This window comes from Blastomyces gilchristii (genome assembly GCF_000003855.2).
Source record: "Blastomyces gilchristii SLH14081 genomic scaffold supercont1.1, whole genome shotgun sequence".
Lineage (NCBI taxonomy): Eukaryota > Fungi > Ascomycota > Eurotiomycetes > Onygenales > Ajellomycetaceae > Blastomyces > Blastomyces gilchristii.
The window spans coordinates 2,844,052-2,866,128 of record NW_003101682.1 but is presented as its reverse complement, the minus strand read 5'-3'; the positions used below and the strand labels follow the sequence as shown (position 1 = coordinate 2,866,128).

The 22,077-nt window shown below is 46.5% G+C and overlaps 4 protein-coding genes across 10 annotated transcripts; 2 read left to right on the top strand and 2 right to left on the bottom strand.

Annotated features, from left to right (window-relative positions):
• Window positions 1-41: 41 nt before the first annotated feature.
• On the top strand, window positions 42-4,716 carry BDBG_00377. Of its 2 annotated transcripts, XM_031719860.1 has the most exons (6): window positions 469-1,415; window positions 1,516-2,003; window positions 2,079-2,416; window positions 2,493-2,950; window positions 3,015-4,345; window positions 4,449-4,716. In XM_031719860.1, the coding sequence occupies exons 1-5, from the start codon at window positions 869-871 to the stop codon at window positions 3,041-3,043; spliced, it is 1,860 nt and encodes a 619-aa protein (XP_031575770.1). In that variant the 5' UTR covers window positions 469-868; the 3' UTR covers window positions 3,044-4,345; window positions 4,449-4,716. The 2 variants fall into 2 exon arrangements, with proteins under 2 accessions (XP_002629131.1, XP_031575770.1); XM_002629085.2 differs by lacking the exon at window positions 4,449-4,716 and having other exon boundaries at window positions 42-1,415; window positions 2,493-4,423.
• A 150-nt stretch (window positions 4,717-4,866) lies between these two features.
• BDBG_00376 (uncharacterized protein) lies at window positions 4,867-5,744 on the top strand. Its single transcript, XM_002629084.2, has one exon. It carries the CDS (start codon window positions 5,107-5,109, stop codon window positions 5,485-5,487), a length of 381 nt encoding a protein of 126 aa, XP_002629130.1. The 5' UTR covers window positions 4,867-5,106; the 3' UTR covers window positions 5,488-5,744.
• Window positions 5,745-6,422: 678 nt separating this feature from the next.
• BDBG_00375 (potassium uptake transporter) lies at window positions 6,423-11,925 on the bottom strand. Of its 4 annotated transcripts, XM_031719857.1 has the most exons (14): window positions 11,642-11,925; window positions 10,541-11,532; window positions 10,335-10,455; window positions 10,084-10,220; window positions 9,413-9,943; window positions 9,305-9,331; window positions 8,826-9,188; window positions 8,643-8,757; window positions 8,070-8,551; window positions 7,946-7,991; window positions 7,662-7,857; window positions 7,537-7,580; window positions 7,269-7,410; window positions 6,423-7,083 (listed from the first exon to the last, which is right to left on the bottom strand). In XM_031719857.1, exons 2-14 carry the CDS (start codon window positions 10,575-10,577, stop codon window positions 6,949-6,951), a joined length of 2,376 nt encoding a protein of 791 aa, XP_031575767.1. In that variant the 5' UTR covers window positions 10,578-11,532; window positions 11,642-11,925; the 3' UTR covers window positions 6,423-6,948. The 4 variants fall into 4 exon arrangements, with proteins under 4 accessions (XP_031575767.1, XP_031575769.1, XP_031575768.1 ...); XM_031719859.1 differs by having other exon boundaries at window positions 7,269-7,347; window positions 7,404-7,410; window positions 10,335-11,925; XM_031719858.1 differs by having other exon boundaries at window positions 10,541-11,750.
• A 2,578-nt stretch (window positions 11,926-14,503) lies between these two features.
• BDBG_00372 (RNP domain-containing protein) lies at window positions 14,504-20,492 on the bottom strand. Of its 3 annotated transcripts, XM_031719855.1 has the most exons (12): window positions 19,938-20,492; window positions 19,068-19,689; window positions 18,208-18,230; window positions 17,172-17,508; window positions 17,025-17,077; window positions 16,913-16,920; window positions 16,735-16,828; window positions 16,513-16,644; window positions 16,332-16,383; window positions 15,799-16,232; window positions 15,563-15,716; window positions 14,504-15,471 (listed from the first exon to the last, which is right to left on the bottom strand). In XM_031719855.1, the coding sequence occupies exons 2-12, from the start codon at window positions 19,069-19,071 to the stop codon at window positions 15,338-15,340; spliced, it is 1,425 nt and encodes a 474-aa protein (XP_031575765.1). In that variant the 5' UTR covers window positions 19,072-19,689; window positions 19,938-20,492; the 3' UTR covers window positions 14,504-15,337. The 3 variants fall into 3 exon arrangements, with proteins under 3 accessions (XP_031575765.1, XP_002629126.2, XP_031575766.1); XM_002629080.2 differs by having other exon boundaries at window positions 14,558-15,471; window positions 18,196-19,689; XM_031719856.1 differs by lacking the exon at window positions 19,938-20,492 and having other exon boundaries at window positions 14,558-15,471; window positions 18,196-18,295; window positions 19,068-19,552.
• Between the last annotated feature and the right edge of the window lie 1,585 nt (window positions 20,493-22,077).

Genomic DNA, 22,077 nt, shown 5'->3' with positions numbered 1-22,077 from the left:
TGTGGCGACGCCTTGGGGCGGAGACACGCATTGATTTGTGCTGTGTACTCCGTATACATAATAATATAATTTGTACATGTACATACGCGGCGTACACATCTTAACATCTTACTACAGCCAGGGACCCCGTTTGGCACGTTTCCCTAGCGGTGTAGCATCATCTTAAATTCCTGCCTAGAGCTTCTACGAACCCAAATATCTTCGGTCGGTAATCCGTAGTTCACCTTGAGATGTTGCTTGGTGTAAACAAAGGCGGGATCTTCCTGTTGCTGTACATGTACTGTACATATATCTTCATTCCATTCCATAAAACGTGGCAAATGGTGCTGGTAATAGAGAATAATTCGCCTTCTTTGCATCATATCGCCATCCTTGGGGGAACTCAATTCGTGGTTTTGTTCAAACCTGTGAAGTACCGCGGGGGTACCAGGCCATCCTTCCCAGCGCCAAGCCTGGCCGGGAGCCTGTGCGTGGATACCTATTAATACTCAGTACGAACGTTCCCTCCTCCTGTCCCCAGTTCTGCCCAACCTGCTCGACGTCATCCCCATTGTTTTCCCGCCGAAGCCCATGCCTCAAGGCCGGACTTCTTACAGAGATAATTCTCTAACCTTTTCCTGTCCCCGTCCTCTTGACGCCCACATCGTGCATTCATGCCATTATTTATCCGACTCCTAGCTATCCTTCCTGCTCTTCTTATATTCAACTTATAGCGTTGCGGATACTGTGAGCGGCAACTGTGGATAGAAGATTCACTAGTACTACTATACAGACCTCGTCGCTTTGTGCCTAGGAGGTGGGGGAACAAAGGACAATATAAAACAATACATAACTGCTATAGCTTCAACAAGCACATCGTCCCGGCCCCATGGCCGCCCGACCCCGAACCCCGTTGCACGATGAGTATACAACGGCCCCGAACTCTACGGAACCCTCCCATGCGAATCAGGTAAACGGCACTGCCTCTCGTCTGACCTCCTACATGGCCACCCCGAGTTCGATCGTGCCCTCGGATTTCCAGGTCCGGGGAGTGCCAGTCCAAAATTCGACACAAACACCTCAAGTATCTCGATTCCACGAAGATATGTCCAGTCGGCGTGGATCGTCTGTTATCGACGGCGCTCCCCCTACCACGAATAACCTACACCGCTCCGACTCGCAGATGTCAGCTGCACAATCGCTTTTGCCATCTCGAGCGTCGGGGACTTTAAAAAAGAAGCCATCGTTGAGTAAGAAGGGGAGTTTACGACGGGGTGGAAGCAGGAGAAGTAGTCGTGCAGGGAGTGTGAGGAGTATGGCTCTCGGTGAGAAAGAGAAGTACGGGATGGTGGATGGTGATGAGGTCAACAGTGCCTTTTATGTCCCTATACCTACTTCGGGGAGTCCGACGGATGTTTTGGCTGCGAGATTCCAAGGTAAGCAACTATCAGTGATGCCCCTGAAGGATACATACAAACGTATATGGGGCCTTCGTTTTTTAAGATGAATTTAGCTGAACTAACTCTGCAACAACAGCCTGGCGCAAAGTGTTGAAGGATTTAATAATGGTTTTCCGGGAAATCCAAAAATCATACGAAATTCGATCAAAGACTCTTCTCTCAGTCTCGAATTCGATGAACAATGTCGTTTTCCCAGCCACGTTTCTTGCAACAGGTGGGATTTCGGATGCTACCAAAATACTAAAAGAATATCATAGACAGGCAGTGGTAGAATCGGCAAAAGCGAGGGACGTCGAATTGGAAGTCATTAAGCAACTGACCGGTCTCAGGTCAGATCTGCAACAGAAAATCAAAGAGATTAAGAGCCTCTCGGGTGATTTTAGGAATTCAGTCGACAAGGAGTTGGAAGGCACTCGGAAAGCAGTGAGGAATTTACAGGAAGCTCTTGGACTGGTGGATACTGACCCAGCGGCTACCTCGGGAAAAGGAGACCCTTTCCTTGTGAAATGTGCGGTACATAGACAGCTTGAAAAGCAGATTGATGAAGAAAATTATCTACATCGCGTAAGTAGCTTATCCCTATTCCCCAGCCACTTTTAACTCCTAGATCCCATCCCCACTGACCCTTTTTCTGCAAAGGCATTCCTGAACCTGGAAAACTCAGGCCGTGAGCTTGAACGCATTGTTGTCACGGAAATCCAGAAAACGTACAATATATATGCAAATATCCTGAAGCGCGATGCAGATGCGGCGTACGACGCGGCGGGGCAGCTCATTGAAGGCCCAATAAGTGTTCCCCAAGATCACGAGTGGGATTCCTTTGTATCTCACAACGATCATCTGGTCGATCCGCTATTGCCGATACGGGATTTTCAACATATAAATTATCCTGGAAAGAACCATCCTGCAGCGGCCGAAGTGCGCGCTGGCATGCTTGAGCGCAAGAGCAAGTATTTGAAGAGCTATACGCCTGGCTGGTATGTTCTATGCCAAAATAATAGTCTTGTTTTTTCGATTGATATCACTTCGATTTAGTAAACTGACTAGATATAGGTATGTGTTGTCGCCTACACATTTGCACGAGTACAAGTCGGCGGATCGAATCGAGTATCAAAATCCCGTCATGTCGCTATATCTACCAGAACAAAAGTTAGGCTCTCACTCGCAAAGTGGCTCTGCATCCCACAAGTTCATGTTAAAAGGACGGCAAACGGGTTCGATGCATCGCGGCCATTCATGGGTATTTCGAGCAGAATCTCACGATACCATGCTCGAATGGTACAACGACATCAAAAACCTGGCCCAAAAAACCGGCGAGGATCGCAATGCTTTCGTGCGCAAACATTCGCGCCAACTAAGTGGTGGACTTTACCGTGCGGGATCTATCAGCAGCAGTGAAGGAGTCATGGATGAGGACGAAGCAGACGAAACGCCATACTCTGCGGACCATGTGATTGTAAATCAGGCACCGCCGGTGGTGGAAACGCAGTGGCAGCAGCGCCCTCAACCAGGTGGGCGATTTCCAAGTGATATCCACCTCCACCGAAATTCACAAGCGACTTACGCCTCATCTAGAGAAAGTTCTGGAAACCCTGACTCACTAGCGCCCGCCGATACCAAGAACCATCCAACTGGCCTCCCAGACGGGGTCCATGATGATGCTGTCGAACCGAGCCATTCCGGCGTAGTCGAACTGCAAGATCATAGCTACGTAGATTGGATGGATCCCGCACCGGCTACAGCTGCGATTTCGTCACCTCAGAAACATACCTACCCATTATTATTACGAACATCCTCGAAGCCCGATACCTCGATCGGTTCACCGGAACGGACAATTTCCCCCGCTAACGCTTTCGGTGACGGCAAAACAGAAGCCATATCGTCTTCCCACGGCCTGGCAGATAAAGGAACCAGCCTAGGAACCAGCCTAGGCGGAACCACGGTCTCGTCGGCTACGAGCAACATACCTTACTCCAGCGGTGCATTGGAAAAAGATGCGACGACGCCCTTAACAACCCCGGCAGCCACTGAAGCCGGCTCCCCAAAAACCATGAAATCAAATTTTGACCGAAGCCGCGAGCTACCCTCGATAGTTAGCGATTTTAAATTGCCTGGCCAGTATCCAACTCCAAGTGGTTGAAATTTTTGTTTTGAAGAAGCGATGCCGGAGTACCTATATATATATCCCATTTTATCCCATTTCCTAACCTGAAAACTCAATTGATTCCTTGGGTACTACTGTCGAAGAAGGAATTTTCCTCGTTCTTCGCTTTTTTTTCGTCGTTTTATCAATTACATCATCCCCACCATCGACAGTCCCCACTTTTTCCCCCGGAATTATTGCATCATTCGTTACCCTATGTGCCTCCTACATGAAATGCATATACATTCATTCTATGGTTTTGCACATTTTCATGGTCCCTTGAGTTCGACCATATACCACCACTTCAAAGCCCTCCAAAGAGCTCTATTTATTTCCTGGGAATTGAAGCCCCCGATTTGCCTTCCCACTAGCCTTCTCGTGTCTTCCACGTTTTTTCTTTTTTATATTCTTATTTCACCCTTTCCAACAACCTTTCTTTTGTTTTTTATTCTTACTATCATCTTCTTCATACCCTTCTTCTTTCTCTTTCTCAAGCATAGGAGCTGGGGGCGTTTATACTTCTACGTGAATACTTTCTTTTCCTCTCTTTTTCCTTTGGATTTTAAACTTTACTCATATTTAAATATACGTTGGGTCTTTTTATTCTCGAAGTTTTTTGGAATTCTCGCACCCTCTTGGAACTGGCTTTGTCTCTTTGGATACTACTGCACCATCAGCGCCTATGTGTATGTACCTTTAGGAAGTAATATCAGCTCAGAACTTCATCTATCTTATGAAAATCTGTTTCTGAAATAAAGACATAGTCTGTCAGCACTCATTCTCTTCTTTTGTTTCATTAATACGTACACTGTCTTCAGACAAATATATGTCATAGTATTTCACTCAACTGACTCACTGACTAATAGTGACTCTGAATCTGTAGCTGAGAAATCACTTACCAAGCAAGTAGGCTGTCGGAAATATGTGCTTGTCTTGACTATAGATTTGTTCTTGTCTCTACCATATACAAGCACTATAAGTGCCTCGACTCTTTGAATTGGTTCCTCCCGGCTTAACCCCTGCATGAAATACCCGCTGAGCTAGGAAGTTTTTCCCATTGCTGGGGGACCGTCTTAAATACCTCATGACCACAACAGTTCCATTCTATTGGATGTCTGAGAGTGGTTGATATTGATGATTCTATCTACTCTGTAGTAGAGGGCTATATACAGTGTGCAGGGCGCTAGTCTGTAACTACTAGGAAGCCTAGGGCTCTCACACCCCGCGTTAAAAGATAGCCAGTGTTGCACCCAGATTTGATATCATGGTTCCTGGCGTCTCGCCGACGCCTCAATATCCCGCTTCTTTTTGAGCCAATATAAAAGCATCCAAAATCCTCTCGGGTTCAGCAGTTAGATTAACGGAAAATAATTTATATGCTCAACAGCTTTCTACCGGACTTCTTTATGCAAGTTTTACCCTTTCATCTAGTCTCTATTTGATCTACCTCGATGCGTCAGGCCTACGAACTCTCCAACTTTCGATAGTGGGCGATTCTTACTATGTCTTCGACTACTGAGCTATATGTTGCCATTTTCGACGATGGTGGTGTATATAAGCACTGGGGTCTCTTCATCGACGGGCCAACGGATGCGGAAAATATCCTCCTCCAGATCCTGGGTTCCTACCAGATATCGTTTCGAGATGGAAATCTCGAACGCTCATAAATCGGCGACTCTCTTGGAGACCATCCACCTGTGTGACGTGGACAATTCCAAAATTAGCGCGATTAAGGACGCTGCGGAAAATGCGGTTATCCACAACGAATATCCGGGTTATAACTGTCAGGACTATGTCCTTGAGCTTCTGGATGTCTTGGAGGAGAAGAATATTATCGACAAGAACGAGACCAATTACAAGCATAACAAGCGGGTCGTTCAAGGCAAGCAGGAGGGATTGATGTAGATGAAAAAGTCAAACTGAATATCATTGAAGCGTTGACCACCGATTTGTTAACTACCATACTCATACTAGTTTATTTGCTTGATTTCCTTTCTCTGAATGGTGGAGATTATGGCCTGTCTGTTACATCTATTCATTTCTAAGCCTGTATCCTGGACATTCGCGATATTTTTAGGCGCAGTACAGTGATAAGCTGTACTACAGGCATCTTACAAGAAGAATTGGATATCTGCTTTCCTAGCATTAAATGGGTATTTCATACACAAAAGGGAATCTTCAGCGTTCAATTTTGGTTTGGGGCCATGTGGTTCTGAGATTGATCCCCCAAACTCGATCAACCAGCCAACGTACGGGAAACTGTGATGGGGATATGCTCTCCGGTAAATGCAGAGAGTAAATTAACCTCCAGCCCCCTCCTGAGGTCATCATGAAGCTCGTCTGGTGCTTGAAGGTTGATTCTCGCAGCAAGATAGCTGAGGACACTGAGAATTTCGATGCTCACGATGAAGAATCAATGGAACAGTGATATTAGATCCACCGCAGGATTCTTTTCCAAGGCGGTCTTGAATTGCATCAAAATTTCTCTGTTCCATTGTGCTGCTTCACCAAAGCGTCAAGCCTCGTGGAACGTCTTCTGTTTTGTACGTGGTGGAGTTGGGCGAGCAGAGGAAGTAGCCGCGATATCATCGGACTTCTCATACTTGGATGCATATAAAAGATAAAACGGGAGAGGTTAACTGTCGGAATCCAGCCCATGCCGCCGATAAAGAGTGCCAGAGGACGAGAACATATAGAACAGGGTAATAGAGATACCAGCGTTCTCCATGCATCCAGAGGTCACATTGTTGAGCCACTGAGGCCCTCGGATTTGTGAAATTGAATGTTGAGGGTCCGGAGTACTCTCCAAATTATAACTCAACTCCACTCGATTCTGAGCTTATATAGTTTGCTTTGTTATTTTTTTTATTGACGACTTCACTTAAATCATTTATAAAAATGAGTAATACTTACTTAAATTGAAATAAAAATAGTTGTACTAATAGTAGAATACAGTGTAGAAATAAAAATAATATTGGTTGAACAAACTTAGCCAATAGTTGGGCGATTTTATACGTGAAGTACCAAGGGATTGATAGAACGTATTTCACCTCCTATTTAAAGGTAGGATACCAGGCCCGTAATATAATGGGCGAAAATAGACACCTGGCATCTCGAGGCATACGGGCTCCTATAGTGGAATGCCTTAATTCAGCAGTGATTCAACACTCGAGGAAACTCTCCCGCCACCCAAAATCACCACCAGGAAGAAGGGAACCGCTTAGTACATACATCACGTCTCGCCACTTTTACGTCTATCCAAAAGCAAAAAAAGGTCTCTTGCGAGCTTATGCACTATTCATGTGGCTGTCTATGCAATGTAATAATAATCTATGTATCTATAGTACCCATACAACATCCCTTGTGTTATACGATTTCCGCAGTTCGAACGCGCGACAAGGGGCCGATAGTTGTATTTGCTGAGGGTAGCGCAGTTGTAATTGCGCCGCCATCCTTGGTGGAACTTGAATCCGTAAGATTCCGTTCGCTCGGGAGGATGATCTGCATCGAATTTGAAAGTGAAGAGAGAAAATGAAATTAATATAGAGTTCATTTCTGTTTGCTAGAAAGAGAAATGGAAAGCGGAAAGGTGGTAAGGGATGAGAAGCGAGATGAGTGTTTATGAGGAACATATGGTAGGGTAGGATACGAGGGTGGAAATTAACCGGGGGGAAACAAGTACGAACCGCTCGATCAAGTTCATATGGCAATCCGCGGTGTCGACCACGAAGCATCAAGGCGCAGATGACTAATTTTCCTAACACGCTGAATTTGGTAGTCAGGCCACTGCTGATAGACGGGTGACTCAGGCTCAGACCGACGTTTCCGCTGTAGTTATGGGTTGGTGGTTAGATAATGACTGAAGTTATACACAAGGAAAGGGATGCGAAAGAAATAGAAAAGCAGATACAGCATAGCCTCGAAACTAGATCAGAAGTTGTGGAAGGCACTTACTATGCTGAGACAGCTTCAAAAAACACAGAGAAGATTGCGAATTCCTATTCCCTTTGAGTTATTATATTTCGTTCAACGGGTTGGGACAAGCAAATAGGAAAAGTTTAAAAGTTAAATAATCGTACCGGATCCGATTTATCGGCTAGCTTCGACCCTTCGGTGATCATGAGAATGAACATTCCGAAGAAGACATACCACAAGTCGAATGCGAGTTGCTTTTTCATATGTGCACCCACATAGGAGGCAGTGCTATTTGACTCGTCGATTTCGTCACTTTGTGGATCGTAGAGACCCAGGGAGTTCTCTTCATATGTATTCGTTCTGTCAAGGGTAGTTGGGTTAGGTATTAGCAGGGGCTGCTTTAAAGAGAGGGAGCCAGTTGTGCAGAGTTTCGGGATCAATTTCCTACTTTCGTACGCTAATAGCGATTGGGAAAACGGAGATGTACATCATCACTGGAAATTAAATCATTCCGTTAGCGAGTCAAACTTTGACAAATAATTATAGCAATTTCTTTTTCTCTTTGAACGTACCCATGAGCATGAACTGTACAGCCGGATGCACCTTAGCGACATTGAAAGTACTTGTCCCCGTCGTACGCGCCGACGCTGCCTGAAAAAGCGCAGCCAAGAAACGATTCCATGAAGACGGAACGGCCAGAACTTCCTCATTTTGCAGATCTAGGACGAGGAACAGCAGGACGTCGATAAAGTTCAGAAATACCAAGCTGAAGAATAACATCCAAGTAGGGCTAGAGGGAAAAAGCAGCGTGTAACATCGACGAGGATGATCGAGCAGGAAATTCAGTGGCTCTCGGATTGCAGAATCTCGAGGTGATATCTTGAACATGATCCAGATAATGAGGCGTAACATGCAAGGGTAGCCTGTGTTGCCAATGTAAATTAGGAATGTCATGATGAAGATGGGGAAGGTTGCGTTGCGGAAACTAATCATGGAGTCGGGCGTAAGGGTGAATCCAAGATTGTTGTAAGCGGTCATGCTGGAGAAAATCGCCCTAGACGCCACCCAAATAAGCAGATGAATCGACTCTGGTATTTTAATCCCTTTGGGCTTTCTCATCCCAGGAGCAAAAAACAGGCGCTTACCACCAAGTTGGGTTCTGGCCTACAGATCGAACATAGTCACTGTACTTCCGGTCCGAATTGTGAATCCAGCCAATAAGACAAATAACGCCGAATATATGCCAAAACACGTAGTAACCTATTTTGTTTAAAAGATGAAAGATGTTAGCGTCTTCTCTAGAAGGAGATAAAGGGAGAGGCCCATACAGAACACAATCTTTGCTAAAAGCTTCAAACTACGATACTCAATCCCTCCCAGCTCATCCCTCTGTTCATCAGTCAAGTCCAAGAATTTCGAGTTACGCCCGATCGTCGGTTGGTACGACAGATATGGCATGTCTAAGAGGGCCCGTTCAGACTTCGAGGACGATCGATTTAGTGGGTTTGAAGATCTCGACCGAGAACGTTTCCGCGAGCTATTGCCGAGAATAAATGCATTTGAAGCAGCTCTTTCGACTGAGGCCGCATGGGAAAGCAGCCTACCCATGGTGGGCAGCCGTCGACGTTCGGTTTCCCCTGAGGGCCCTGCCGATAGAGATTCTTCGATGGTTATACTTTTCATAAGGTCGTCTATTTTGGTTCGTGAGTTGTTTTGTCATTAGCCTCACTCTGCGCAAACGGGCATTTATCCATGGATCATTTATGGGGTTCAAATATGAGTAGGATGCAGAAATTGCATGTCTTACCATCGTCAACCTCGCGAACAGTTTGTCCTATTTGGCAGGAAATTAGCAATTGGCTCCGATATAGGTTCCTAGTTAGCTTATGTTATAAAGGAAAGGGGTTATTCCCACCGCTTTCAAACTCTCTTGGGCCTGGGATTCGCAGTGCCCGTCCACGGGGCTCCATGTTTGTCTCAGCAGAGAAGCTAATATGCGCGGAGGGCGCACTCCGTTCTGTATTGTTCTTGTCGGGCGAAGAACTAATTTGATCAAGCATCAAAGGCTGTGGATCTGGAGAAGCAGAAAGATCTGGAGTCGAGGGGAAAATGGTTGTACCATCATTTTCAACAGTACTTATTTTCGCGTTCTCGTTCACATTAGGAACAGCTTCATTTCGATTGTCGTTTTCGTTTTCGTTGTCTTTGTCTTTGTCGCTGTTGGAATTGTTGCTGGGCATATTGCTGAGAATCCTAGCCCGCAGCCTCAATCCCTCCGCCTCAGAGGCAGCAGTCCTGCTTCTACTGCCTATTCTCGGCTCAGGGCGAAGCACTCTGATATCTCTTATTCTGTCTCGCAATGTGATACTATCTCTTCCTCTGGACTCTGATGAATGCAATCTACTGGAACGAGGTCGGTCAATCGAACGCTGCCGTGACAATCGGACTAGAATTGCATGACGGATTGCAAAGTCAACTGGTGATCAAACGCACACAGGTTTAATAAATAACTCTTGCCTACCCCAGCCGCGCACAAACAGCAGCAGGACTGATCGAGGCTCCCCTTGAGAACTGGAAGATTTTTACCAATGTCTTTGAATCGAGTTTCAAACCAGTACAGTCGCACGAGCACCACCACTAGGTTTATGACGCTTAAATTGCCAATCATGGGGACCATATATATCACCACCTGTTGGAATGTATGCATTGTATTGACATCAACGCTTTTTTGTTTTTTGGCCCAGTGTCAGCCGCCAACGCAGAATCCAGGTTGATGACTGGGAAAGAAGCACAATCGAATAATGAATTAGGAAAAAGAGAAAAATTATTGGACGTACGTATTTAACCCCGTCGTCGTCGCCGCACTGCAGCTTGTGAAAAACGCATCAATGCCAGACAAGTTCTTGGCCGGATATATGATAATCACGGCCAGCACATTCAGGAGCAAGATATAGGCATCTAGACGTAGCAAAATACAAACTGTAAGAAGATGCCCGTTTTGTCCCCATGGTCGTGATGAGTAGGAAAGGGGATATATCTCTACAGTGGAGCCGTATAAAATTCAACCGTGGGAGCCTCATTGGAAGGTAAGATACGTGAGGAATATCGGGGTGCGGGGGATTTGCAGAAGGCAAAGTGTTCTCCCCGCACGACAGAGCTGTCAGGAAGAAGAATGCAGAATAAGTGCCGCAGCAGAGCTGTCAAACAAACAAATATATATAGATATATGCGAACCCAGAGAGTGATATATCTTGTCGGTGGAAGTATATACGAAATGTATTTTGGGGTGATTGAGGGAATTGAACAGGCAATAAAAAGCATGGGAGAAATAATAAAAAATAAAATAAATAAAATTACAAAAGAGCAGAACACCGTTGATCCTGGTCAGCCTATCCCGCGGCGGTGGAGCAGGTCCAGCTGCAACGATTGGCCCCAGAATTTGCAGTCCACACAACGGGAGAAACTGGCAGAGCGTGGCGGTTCAGCCCTGTTCATGTTCAGTAACTTATTGACCCATGCAAGTGTGTCAGTCATCTTGATCTAATCAAGCCTATGGCTTTCTCAGTCCAAGTGTTTGCCGGCATCAAAAAGCGGAGGAATGAGAAACCGTCAATATCGAGGATCCACCTCGAGAGACTCCGTCATCTTCTCACAGGGCCGTTCGCCCAAATAATAAATCCGATTGATAATAGATACCATAACAATTAGTTCCTTTCTAGCTATAGATTGTGTTGGCCCGCTTCGCGCCGAGAAATCGCGGGTTTCAGTGGTGTTCTAGCCTCCTGAGGCACAGTGGAGACGCACTCAAAGCAGAATAATGAAGAAAAGTACGTAGAAAAGCTCCCCAGAAGAGTAGTCTGCATTTCAAAGGGAGTCAGGCAGCCGCGAGCCATATGGGAGCCATATTGTGCGACTGTTTCGCGTAGGAGGAGCTTGGCGATAGGGTCCTTCGTTCACTGTAACTCTTAAGATCAATGAGCCAGTGACGCCGCTGCAAGAAAATGTTCGGTGTGGTGTGGTGTGGAAATTCAGAACCTCGGAAGCGATAGTTCCCCCAGTGGATCGCGTGTTAATTAGTTAAGCTTTCAAACTAATCCATAACTGAATATTGGCATTGTTTAGGGGCTGAGGTTAACGGGATTACCACTGGTACATAAAAATTTCTTAGGGCACTAGGCAGTAGGCCCAATGCCCGGCCTCCAGCCTCCAGCTTCCAGGCCCTACTAATGATCCAAGGTTCTTGTGCGAGGTTGGTGAACGATTTGCAAATTGTTGGAAGACAATCCAACCGGTCATCCAAGTGACGTCAGGGGGGCGGGGGTATTTAGGTCCTTTGGATCAAGACCTAAAGACGGAATCTGACTGCAGACAACTAGGATGCAACGTCGGGAATCAGGAATAAACCATTGGTACGCACCTGAAGCGGAAATACTGAATGTTATAATAAAATATCTGGAGGCACAATAAGATGGACACTTCGAATTTTGGAATTAAACTCCCAAGATGTTGATGTCGTTGTTAGGTGAGACTTATTGGTTCTGGCCACAATTTTGGTGGAACTGTATCGCCCATCCGATTCAGAACCCAGGTACGTTAGCTGCCTAACCCTCCTAAATCTAATTTGGTTCAATCCGCGAGCAACATCGTGCAGACAATAAAGATAACTAATGGCTTATTGGTTCATGTAGGATGAAACAGTTCTGATTGTGTTGCAGATTTCAGTCAGAATCGCGCGATGCAATTGGAAGGTTAGGGGGGTTTAGGGTTATATACCAGATTTGATATGAGGCTCTGTGGCCGCGATTCAACTTCTGCTCATGCAGCTTTCTGGCTTCCTTTCACTACATGTTCAGGCACGATGTTTTGTTCTAGAACAGCCTGATATAAGATCCGTACTATATGTGCCTCGCCGCAAATAGTTTGCATGCACAGTGTCTTGTCGCGCAAGATAGCCAGCTGTGTCACCGTCAATCATACCATGCTTCTCCCTGCGACCCCTTACCTCAACCATCCAAACTCCATCAGTCTCAATTTTGCAAGATTGAGTCAGGGCTTCAACTGGCAGTTCATACACCGCCTTTTCTTTCTCTTCTAGAGAATGGTTCAGGAGTGCTGGGTTTCAATATAAAATCCTGCTACTGACTTTCTCTCCGTCCCTGGTAGCTGGCTACTATCAACTAGGCCAATTTCTGCGATTACAACCTGCAGATTTCTTACTCTCCCGCAGGGTTTGCCAATGGCAATCACAAAATATGATGAATCCTCCGAACCATTCCGATATTTCTGTACTCTCGAAGCCCAGTGGTGGAACCTAAAATTCTGGGCTTTCCTACGCCGGGGACTATACGGCTCCTCTAAAGGAAGGAATAGAGCCAACATCGCGGGAAATCTGGCCGCGGAGAAAGAATACTGCCTTATTTAACCTGGCTATTAATTCCAGCCATACGCCGGAAACAAAGGAAGGGATGAGTGGCAGTGTGAAGGCAAGGGGGCTGAACCCCAGCCGCATGTTTACTGCATTGCAAGATCTTGGCTCGTCCTCGCTACTGGCTTCAATCCAGCTGTTCTCTACGGACTACTCATTGCTACATTGAATGCGTAGCTACTCTTGTCCTAGGAGTGCATTATCCAACCCTGCTTCAAGCCCGGTCCCCTTGTTAACAAATGATGGGCTCTATGGAAATAAGAACCTTTTATTCCCAGATAAAGTGAAATTCATCAATGGCTGATACAAATCACGCAGATAAAAAGTCAAATCTTGGAGCTGCATGTGTTCTGCATGCGTCAAATCTTAAAAAAATAAGGAGAGAAGAGACACAAGACGGTAAAACTCGCACAACGTCACAACCTGACTGAAACCCTACCGGTGTTCTCAAACAAGTGAGGAAGCATCTCTACCAGATGTGATAGTCCTCTTGTTGATATTATACAATAGAGGATCTCGGAAACTGTCTATCCGTTCCAAATCAGAATGAGGAATGCGAAAGGCCTAAACCAGACACCCAGAGACGGAAAATCAGGATCACCCGAGTCACCGGTATGGTATACGAACCCAGCACGATTATCTGATAAGAATGCATGTTCATGTATATAAAAAGACACGTGGCTGGTATTCGATGGCTAGAGGATGAAGAGCGAGGAGATATCAACGGGCACACGGAAGCTTCTTTGCAGCAGTGCTGCTCATCCACCCTTGCTTGACGCATTATCTGGGTGCAACAGGGTTCATTCGCAACAGGAACCGAAAAGAACAGCCAGGGCTTCGGTAAGCTTAGCTGATCGAACCCCCTGTCGATTGCATCAGCGGTGAATCGAAGTATGTAATATCTCGGTCAATTTACGACAGGATAGCTACAGACTGCTCAATCCGTGGCTGTTGGGGTCACAGGTAGGCAATAGACATGCTCCAGCTTCAAGTCTGTGATTGGGAAGTGGCAGATAATATGAGGTTATCATTATTCGGAGCCCGCCCAATGGCAACGTTGGACTTTCTCACTAAGCCAATGATGCCCTTTTTGTCTCTTGACCGCTGCGGCCTTCACAGCTCCCAATCAATTTACCCTTTTAGATGAGCAGACTGTAGATATTCCTAGCTAGTCCGTCATGTGCTCATGGACCACCTTTTAATTGGTTTCTGCGTTGAACAGTCTATTTGCTGCAGATGAGCAGAAGAGGAAGCTGATTCTGATATCTTGTGTGCTCGGGGTATGTTTGCAATAGAACCGATCATCGACGTTACCTCTAAAAAAGTATGATTGACTTTATGCATTTCTTGCAAAGCGATGAATGAAGCGCGGTTTGAAATGATAGTTAACTATGCTGACCGTCAAACTAGATATTTCACCACGAACTAGCCCAGGAACATCCGCAGCCAGAAATCCTGGCCTGATACCGCGCTGGGGCCAATCTACATCCATAGTATGTAGGAAACTAGCGCAGCGCCAGTCCTGCTCAAACCCACAACTTGCCGGAGCTAGCTGCAGATTCCCGCTCCCTTAAACTATAATTTCTGTCATGAGCTGATATTAATATTTAATTTTTATTTCTTCTGTTGAGATTCTGATGGGCTTGCATTATTTGTCGGGCAAGCTCAGAAACCGCCTCAGTCAATAACCATAGCTCTCATATTAATACAAAAGGACCATTCTGCTTTTTGCTACGTGTCAAGGAATCGAATGAGTGGAATATGAGGCCTTGGTTTAAGAGCCTAATTAATAAAATATAAAAAGAAGGGAGCCCATCACTCAATGGGGAGTAATTATCAGAAACTACAGCAAACATATTGATATAGACACAAAAAGGCTAGGCAGTGTGGGTTACAATTTTGCACGCAAGCATAATAGAAGCGTAATTTTTTAAAAAACTAGAAGGAAATAGGACAAGATTCAGGCAGAGTAAATTTCCCGGCGATAAAGCGACATGAACAAAGGAAGGCTCAAAGAGCACAAACAAAAGTGTCGTCGTCGTGAAAGTGGAAAGGGGAGAAAACAAGTACAGAGATCGGGCAAACTCATCACCCATCCATACCTGACAAGCAAACTAGAGAGAGGCGATAGAGTAACAGGGGGAACTAACAGGGGGAACGAAAAAATCACGCTCATCCGGTATTTTAAGCCGAGGAACCGATAACAAACTAAACGAACCCTTCCTTCGTTTTTGGGATGTAAAATGGGGGAAAATAATAGCAAAGACAAATAAACGAGGCGAAAACGATAAAATATAACCACGCAGTCCTAAACCAAGAGCTGGCTTGTAGCTGACAAGGCAGGTTTTCTTGTGAGGACAAATTCGCATGCAGGAGGCTCTACTTCCACCGTCTTACCTCCATACAACTAGCATTTTACATGATTTGGTCTTGGGTAAGACCGCCCGTCGCTTCTGTGCCTCCCACGGCATCTGCAGAACCGTTGTTCAGGTACTTGACGAAGGTCAGGCCGAGAGGACGACCTCCGTACTGATAACCGGTGAACTTGTCTGTGTATTATGTCAGCATAGGCATATTTCGACAAGGTGAAACCATAGCTCATCAAGAATGAGCAATGAACATGGATAGGCCAACACATACTGATAGCAGTCTCTGCGTTTTCAGCGGAGTCAAATTCAACAACCCCAGTACCTCTGGAGCGGCCGTTAGGCTCATACTGAATTTCGGCCCTTTCAACTTTACCAATTGTTGAAAAGAGGTCAACTAGATCTTCATTGCAGGTCGACCAAGGAAGCTGTTTGGAGACGCAGTTCCCTTCATTAGTCAGAAAGCCATGACAAGACCAAAAAAAGGAAATAACAGGGACGATAACGTACGTTGCGGACATAGATGGTAGCGCTTCTTTCTCCACCAGAAGTTGCAAAATCCGTGAATGGATTTGGAGGGACTGATGCACCCCCCTCTACTGGTCCAGCACCGTGGCCACCACCGTATCCTGCTCCGAAACCACCTCTTCCACCACCAAACCCGCCGCCAAAACCACCACGTCCACCACCAAACCCACCACGGCCACCTACAAACCCACCACGGGCAGGAACCCCTCCAAAACCACCACGTCCAGCAAAGCCTGCGGCTCCTGCATAGCGATCTTCGCGAACTTCAAGTGTTCGACCCTGCCAGTCATACCCGTTGAATTGCTGGATAGCATTTCGAGCATCATCCGCACTTTCAAATGCAACAATTCCGGAACCTTTCGGGCGGCCACTAGGATCAATGTGCACATCGGCGCGGACAACAGCACCTTGTTGCGCTGTGAATGGGTATTGGTCAATGCAAGGGCACCCTACGCACACACAGCTATCACACGATACGCAAAATCAATCAAGAACTGTAACAGCTTTGGACTTACCAGCTTGGCGGAATAGATCCTTCAGGTCTTGCCAGCCTACATTGAATGGAAGCTAGATATAGAAAGTTAATGGTCCAAGTTCAAGTTTCAACGTAGAATTGGGCAGGTTGGGATGGGTTATGGGAGCATGGAGTAAGGGAAGGAACAAGGGGCAGCAATAAGTGTCAGGTGGGTAACAAACGTTGGAGACATAGATTTGTCGGCCGCCACTAGCGCCCGGGCCTGGGGCATAGCCTCCATAGCCCCCGCGTCCAGGACCTCCGAAATCACCACGGGCAGGTGGGCCTGTGAAACGGGGTTCTGCCTCACGGTCCTATAGGGGCGTAGAGTAGATGATGCAATGTTAGTTCATGAAAAGAGCGGTAGGAAGGAGGAAGATAGAGAAGGGCCAAGGAGTCCCCACCTCGCGAACGTAAACGAGTCTGCCCATGAGGTTTTGGTTACTGAGAGTTGCTACAGCATTTTGAGCTTCCTCCCTCGTTGCGTATTCCACAATCCTGCAATATCAACAGTTAAATCAGTTTTCCATTAAAACAACCCAAACCCCTTCGCTCGCGGACACCTCGGAGACGGTTACTTACCCGCAGCCCTACATTAACCAGACCGCCAAGCCCCAACCCGTCAATCCAACGTCCATCAAAATAACCATAAAGAAAACCAGGAAACCAGCCACAGCTACACGTTGACGCCCACCTTCGACATTCCATTGGGAAGTAGTAAGACATCGGCAAAGAGTACCTCTCCAGCTAAAACATCACAAACCCGACCGCCACAGTTAGCCCTCTCTTCTTTTCCAGCCATCTCCCGACTAGGAAGTCTTTACTCCCAAAACCAGCTTACCCTGTCTCATAAAATCTTTAAGATGATGCCATTTGACATCGTATGACAAATTCCCAACATAGACCCGGCGGTCTTGTTGGGAAGATTCGCGCACTGATTGAATCATTTGTTCTTTGGCAAAAGAACGATCCTCGAGAGAACGAACAGAAGGGCCACGTCCACCGTATCCAGAGCTCGAATGTCCAGGAGCACCAGCTGCACCACTCACAGGAGATCTGGATCGACGATCGTTGCGACGGTAGTCCTCACGACTACGGGAACGACTGCGAGGCGAATAGGAACGACGGCCGCGACGTGGACTACGGGAGCGACGACGTGGGGAACGGGACCTCTCGCGCTGCAAGTAGTTAGCCATCACAGAGGCGTTCGAAGCCAATTCAGAATGTGAAAATCGAATGCGCGCTAGTAGGGGACAGGCAACGCGCACAAATCAATGAGAGAAACGACAATGGAGTGTTAAGTACGGACGAAGGAATGATGGGAGTGAAGTTAAGGTGGTTTGGATAGGTGATTGGCTATCGACGGGTAACCACGTGAATAATTTAAGTTTAGAGAGCAAAGATTGGGGAGAACGGAGCGGAGAAGGGGCGGAGAGGGGCGGAAGAGCAAGGAGACACAAGCCATAGCGGGCAGCAAGAATGAATCCACTTCGCAACCGAAACAGAAGATAATTTCGATATTTCGATATAAGGCAACGGACCCATAGCAAAGGTAGTTGATAGAGAAAAAAGACAAAGACGGTGGTGTAGCAAAAGAGATGAGCGCGTGATGCGGCTCTGAATCTGCCTGATCTACTCCGATCGGACAACCCACTACAAACACGCCATCCAGTCCATTTCCTCTTCTACCAACCAATGGAGAATCATTGTCTGCCCCGCGCATGCTTTTGAATATGGATAGGTCTTCTCTTCCAATGCCCTCTTTCTTTATAATAATCCAGTGCTACATCAAATAGCGTCGAGATACGAGGTTGTGCGCAGTGACCGGGGATAGGAAAATGGTATTTGCAACGAATAAAACTCACAGTTGAACTTACTTGAGCGGGTCGATACACGTCGGCTGCACCTAGGAATGAGAGAAGGTTAAAGTGAGTCTCAAGAAGTCTTAATAGGCCAACGAAAAGACTAAAAGCAACCGAGAACAAAATAGGAAGATGAGTCAGAGATTGTAGGGAACCAAACAGATAGAAGCTTGATAGGAAGGAAAGAAGAATAATCTCAGGAGAAGGGGAAGGTGAGAACAGTAAAAGGGCGAAGATGTGGAGTATTGGTCCACAGTGACAGTCAGGTCAGAGTGTGATGGTCAGAATGAACTCGCGCAGCAGACGCCGGAGCCAAGATCAAGAGGGGCAGGATTGATTCAACAGAGGGTGTGAGAGACTTCTCAAGGCGTATCAAGTGTCAAGCATAAGGAGGGGAGAGGAGGGGAGAGGAGATGAGGGGAGAGGAGGGGGAGTGAAGGGATTGAGGAGGGATGTTTTGTAATAGAAATGGCCAAGCAAGGGGAATGGTCGGAATTCACAGGAAGGAGAGCACACTGCTTGCCGTTCTTCTTTTCACCCTGGGGAATGCAGGCTGAAAAGGGTAATAAATAGGTGATGATAAATAGGTGGGTCGTCCACAAGAAACAAAAGAATTGACAAAGGTGAAAGGAATTGGATAATATAAAAATATATATATATATTTTATATTTAGGAAAAATAGTAAAAGAAAAAATTCGAGCTCAGGCGCTGCAGCCACGGCCGGAATAAGGCAACGGCGGGATCGGGAAGAAGGCAAGCAAGGCAATTTGTTGTATAACAAGCTGTCGGAAAGACACGCGAAAAAGGGAAGGGTAAGGCAAGCTAGTCGCGCAAAGGGAACGAGAAGAGGACAGGAGGAATTGAGACACACGCACCCATAGCTTATAATAGAGGAGAGAGAGGAAGGGGGGAGGAGGAGGTATATTCGAGGGTCAAGGAACCACAGCGAAGTCGATGGAGTTATTTCCCAGCGCGTCGGAAGGGGGAAGGGTTTCTGCGGTGGTGAACGGGCTGGCTTCAGAGTCGGAGTCGGATGAGGTATGAGATTTTAGAGGGCTGCACGGCAAAAAGCGCTGTGGAGGCGTGTTATTGGACGAAGAGAAAAGGCGACCACAGCAGGGATGGGTTGAATAGCCGGGAGACCGTGGGAGGGGAGGGAGTAGTGGTGGTCGGAGTGTAGTGCTTGGGTGGTTGGTGTCGTGTATGCGCAGCGGCGGAAGCAAAGTTGAGAGAAAGAGGTTGCTTTTTTTTCTGCCCCAATTGCTCCCTGTTTTAGGCCGAATATCAAAAAGATTAAACTTCCCTGAGTATTGTATCGCTGGGGGTTTTTTTTATTACCGCTTTCTGGGTTTTTTTTTTTCATAAGTTGCTCGCAACTGCGCAAAATAGCAAGAGGTATCGTTATCTGGTAACTAATACAGCCATGGCCAGAATTATATCGCTTGGCATGCGCGAGGACAACGCCGCATTGGCCCGTAGTTAGTAGGCGTAACTTATCTGCTGTGAAATACTTATGGAGACGGAAAAAAAAAAAAAAAAAAAAAAAAAAAAAAAAAAAAAAAAAAAAAACAGAACTATCTCTCAACCTCCAAAGGATTGATAAGCAGGTAAGCAGTATAATATGTTCAGACAAATTTTACACATCATTCCACTCCCTGATATATGTAGCTCAATTTCCGCATTTTCTATTCTCATGCTGCCGCGATGGATGGTATTTTTGAGAGCTTGAGCCTCCTTTACGTAACTTTGTAACCAGCTTACCGCTTACACCAATCGGGCCTAGAACATTGCTCGTTGCGCCTCAGAAGACTCTCCCACATCAGACTTTTTTTTATCACACTCCAGCTTCCCGCCCTCTTTTGACAAGGGTTGCTTCAGTCCAGTCCACGCTGCATACAGATACAGTCACGTCGTTTCGAATAATCGACAGCGGAGCGCTGGGAGTAGCGACGCTGTATACCCCTGCTGGACTAAAATTAAAACTTTTGGGCCTTCATGGGTCAGAGATGCTCCCGCTGCAAGTGCTGAGTAGCGACAGCCGCCAGATTGGCAAACTTTCTCTCCTGTCTCAAAGGCCCTTTCCTTTATCCTCCGCTTCCTAGACATCATGGGTGCGTGGGAGATCCTTCCTCCACCCTTGAAATGTGGATAACCTTACCATAATCTCGTGCGCACATTTTCATTCTTGCTTTCCAGCCCATTGGCTCCGAATTTCGTGCGCTGGGGACGGAAGAAATTCCTCAGAGCGCATGCACCTTGGGAGCCACGCATGTCGGGATTTATTTATGCACGCCCTAAGCCACACCGGACAGTTATGGAGAGGAGGGGTTGGAAAATACCTAGGGGTTGCTGGAATACTGCGTCCCAAAACCAATTCCCATTCAAAACTGGACAGAAGGAGGGGGACACACTTCTGAGAGACTACAAGGGAATTTGAGACCCAGTGAGGCACTAAAGCAGGAAGAGAAGCCTTTCAGGTCCCTAAGTATGACTCTCTCCGATCTAGGCCTTGTCTGCCCGGCTTGTACTCAGCACTATGTACACGTACATGTACAGTACATTGTGCATGTACATTACATACATGTACGTGCAGCTTCCCCGATGGGGCGTCAAAGCATCGATCAACTGGGTTCAACGGCTCCAGATTAAACACAGATCTTCTCTAGGGTCAACACCCCTAGGCTGACGGGCTGGGTGAGAAACTTCGAATTCCAGCGGACACATGAGGCTGTTGGCTACAATCCAGTACGCAGTTGATACCTACACCAAATAAAAGCACCAAACGGCACCAAGCCGGCCCTATGTCATGGACCGTTTTTGGAAAACGACCAAGCTAGTTATGCAAGGTAAGCCTAGTTCACGAATCCCGGAGGACAATCTGGTGGATTGCATCAACGGGAGCGAGCGGACTGGGTGGTGTGGAACTCAAATATTGTTATCTCCCCGAGGGTTGGCTCGTTTAATCTTCCTGCACACCGTCAAGAATAATAAACCACCCTCCACTGTAAGTACACTTATGAAGAGTGAGGAAAGGGATTAAAAAAAAAGGAACAGGAAAAGATACCATGTCCTGCAAGGATTCAACGGACCCGTGAAAATCACCAACCGAACTTACGTTAACCAATCAAAAGGAGATGACCCGACATTTCTCTTCAAAGCCATCTCGAGATGACCAATCGAGTCGATGAGAACGCAATTCGCAAACCCGGCTAAGGCAGGGCTGGCTGGGACGCTATCATAATCATAATCGGTGCCAACACCGCCATAGCGCCGTTTTTCTCGTTTCACACTTGTGCTATGTTCATGATTTCAGACGTTGCACTTGCCCTTGGCTGTACACCTGTATGTGACGGTCCAGTACACCAAACAGGAGACATCCCTTACGAATGGAGGGCCCTGTTAACACATATCTGAGATATCTGACTAGATGACAGAGTTTGAAGTGCTAACAGCCTCCGTTCATAGTAAATGGGAAACTGAAATGCAACAAGTAATTTTTTTTCCGGGTCCTCCTATTTGCCTACATGTCCCATGGTTCATGACATCGCGATATTCTCCTTCGTTGCTCCTTATTACCTTCTCTTCTATATTTTTGCAGAGTAGCTTACTGGTGGTGCACGTACCCGTTGAGATTGTGGGCGCTTCTACGTCTTTCATCTTCACCAGGTACCTCGATCGAGTAATGACAAATGTGCTCTAACCAGACCTTGCAGCTGCTGGAATTATATTTCTCTAATTTGCAGTTGCTGAAAATGTTTCTGGAACCAGTTTGGTTGTCAAACCTCAACCTATACCGGATGGCTATCTCTGAACCATTCATTCATCTAACCTTTAAATTTCAACAGATGGACAAACTCCGTTTTGGAAACCTCAAAACTCCCCAAG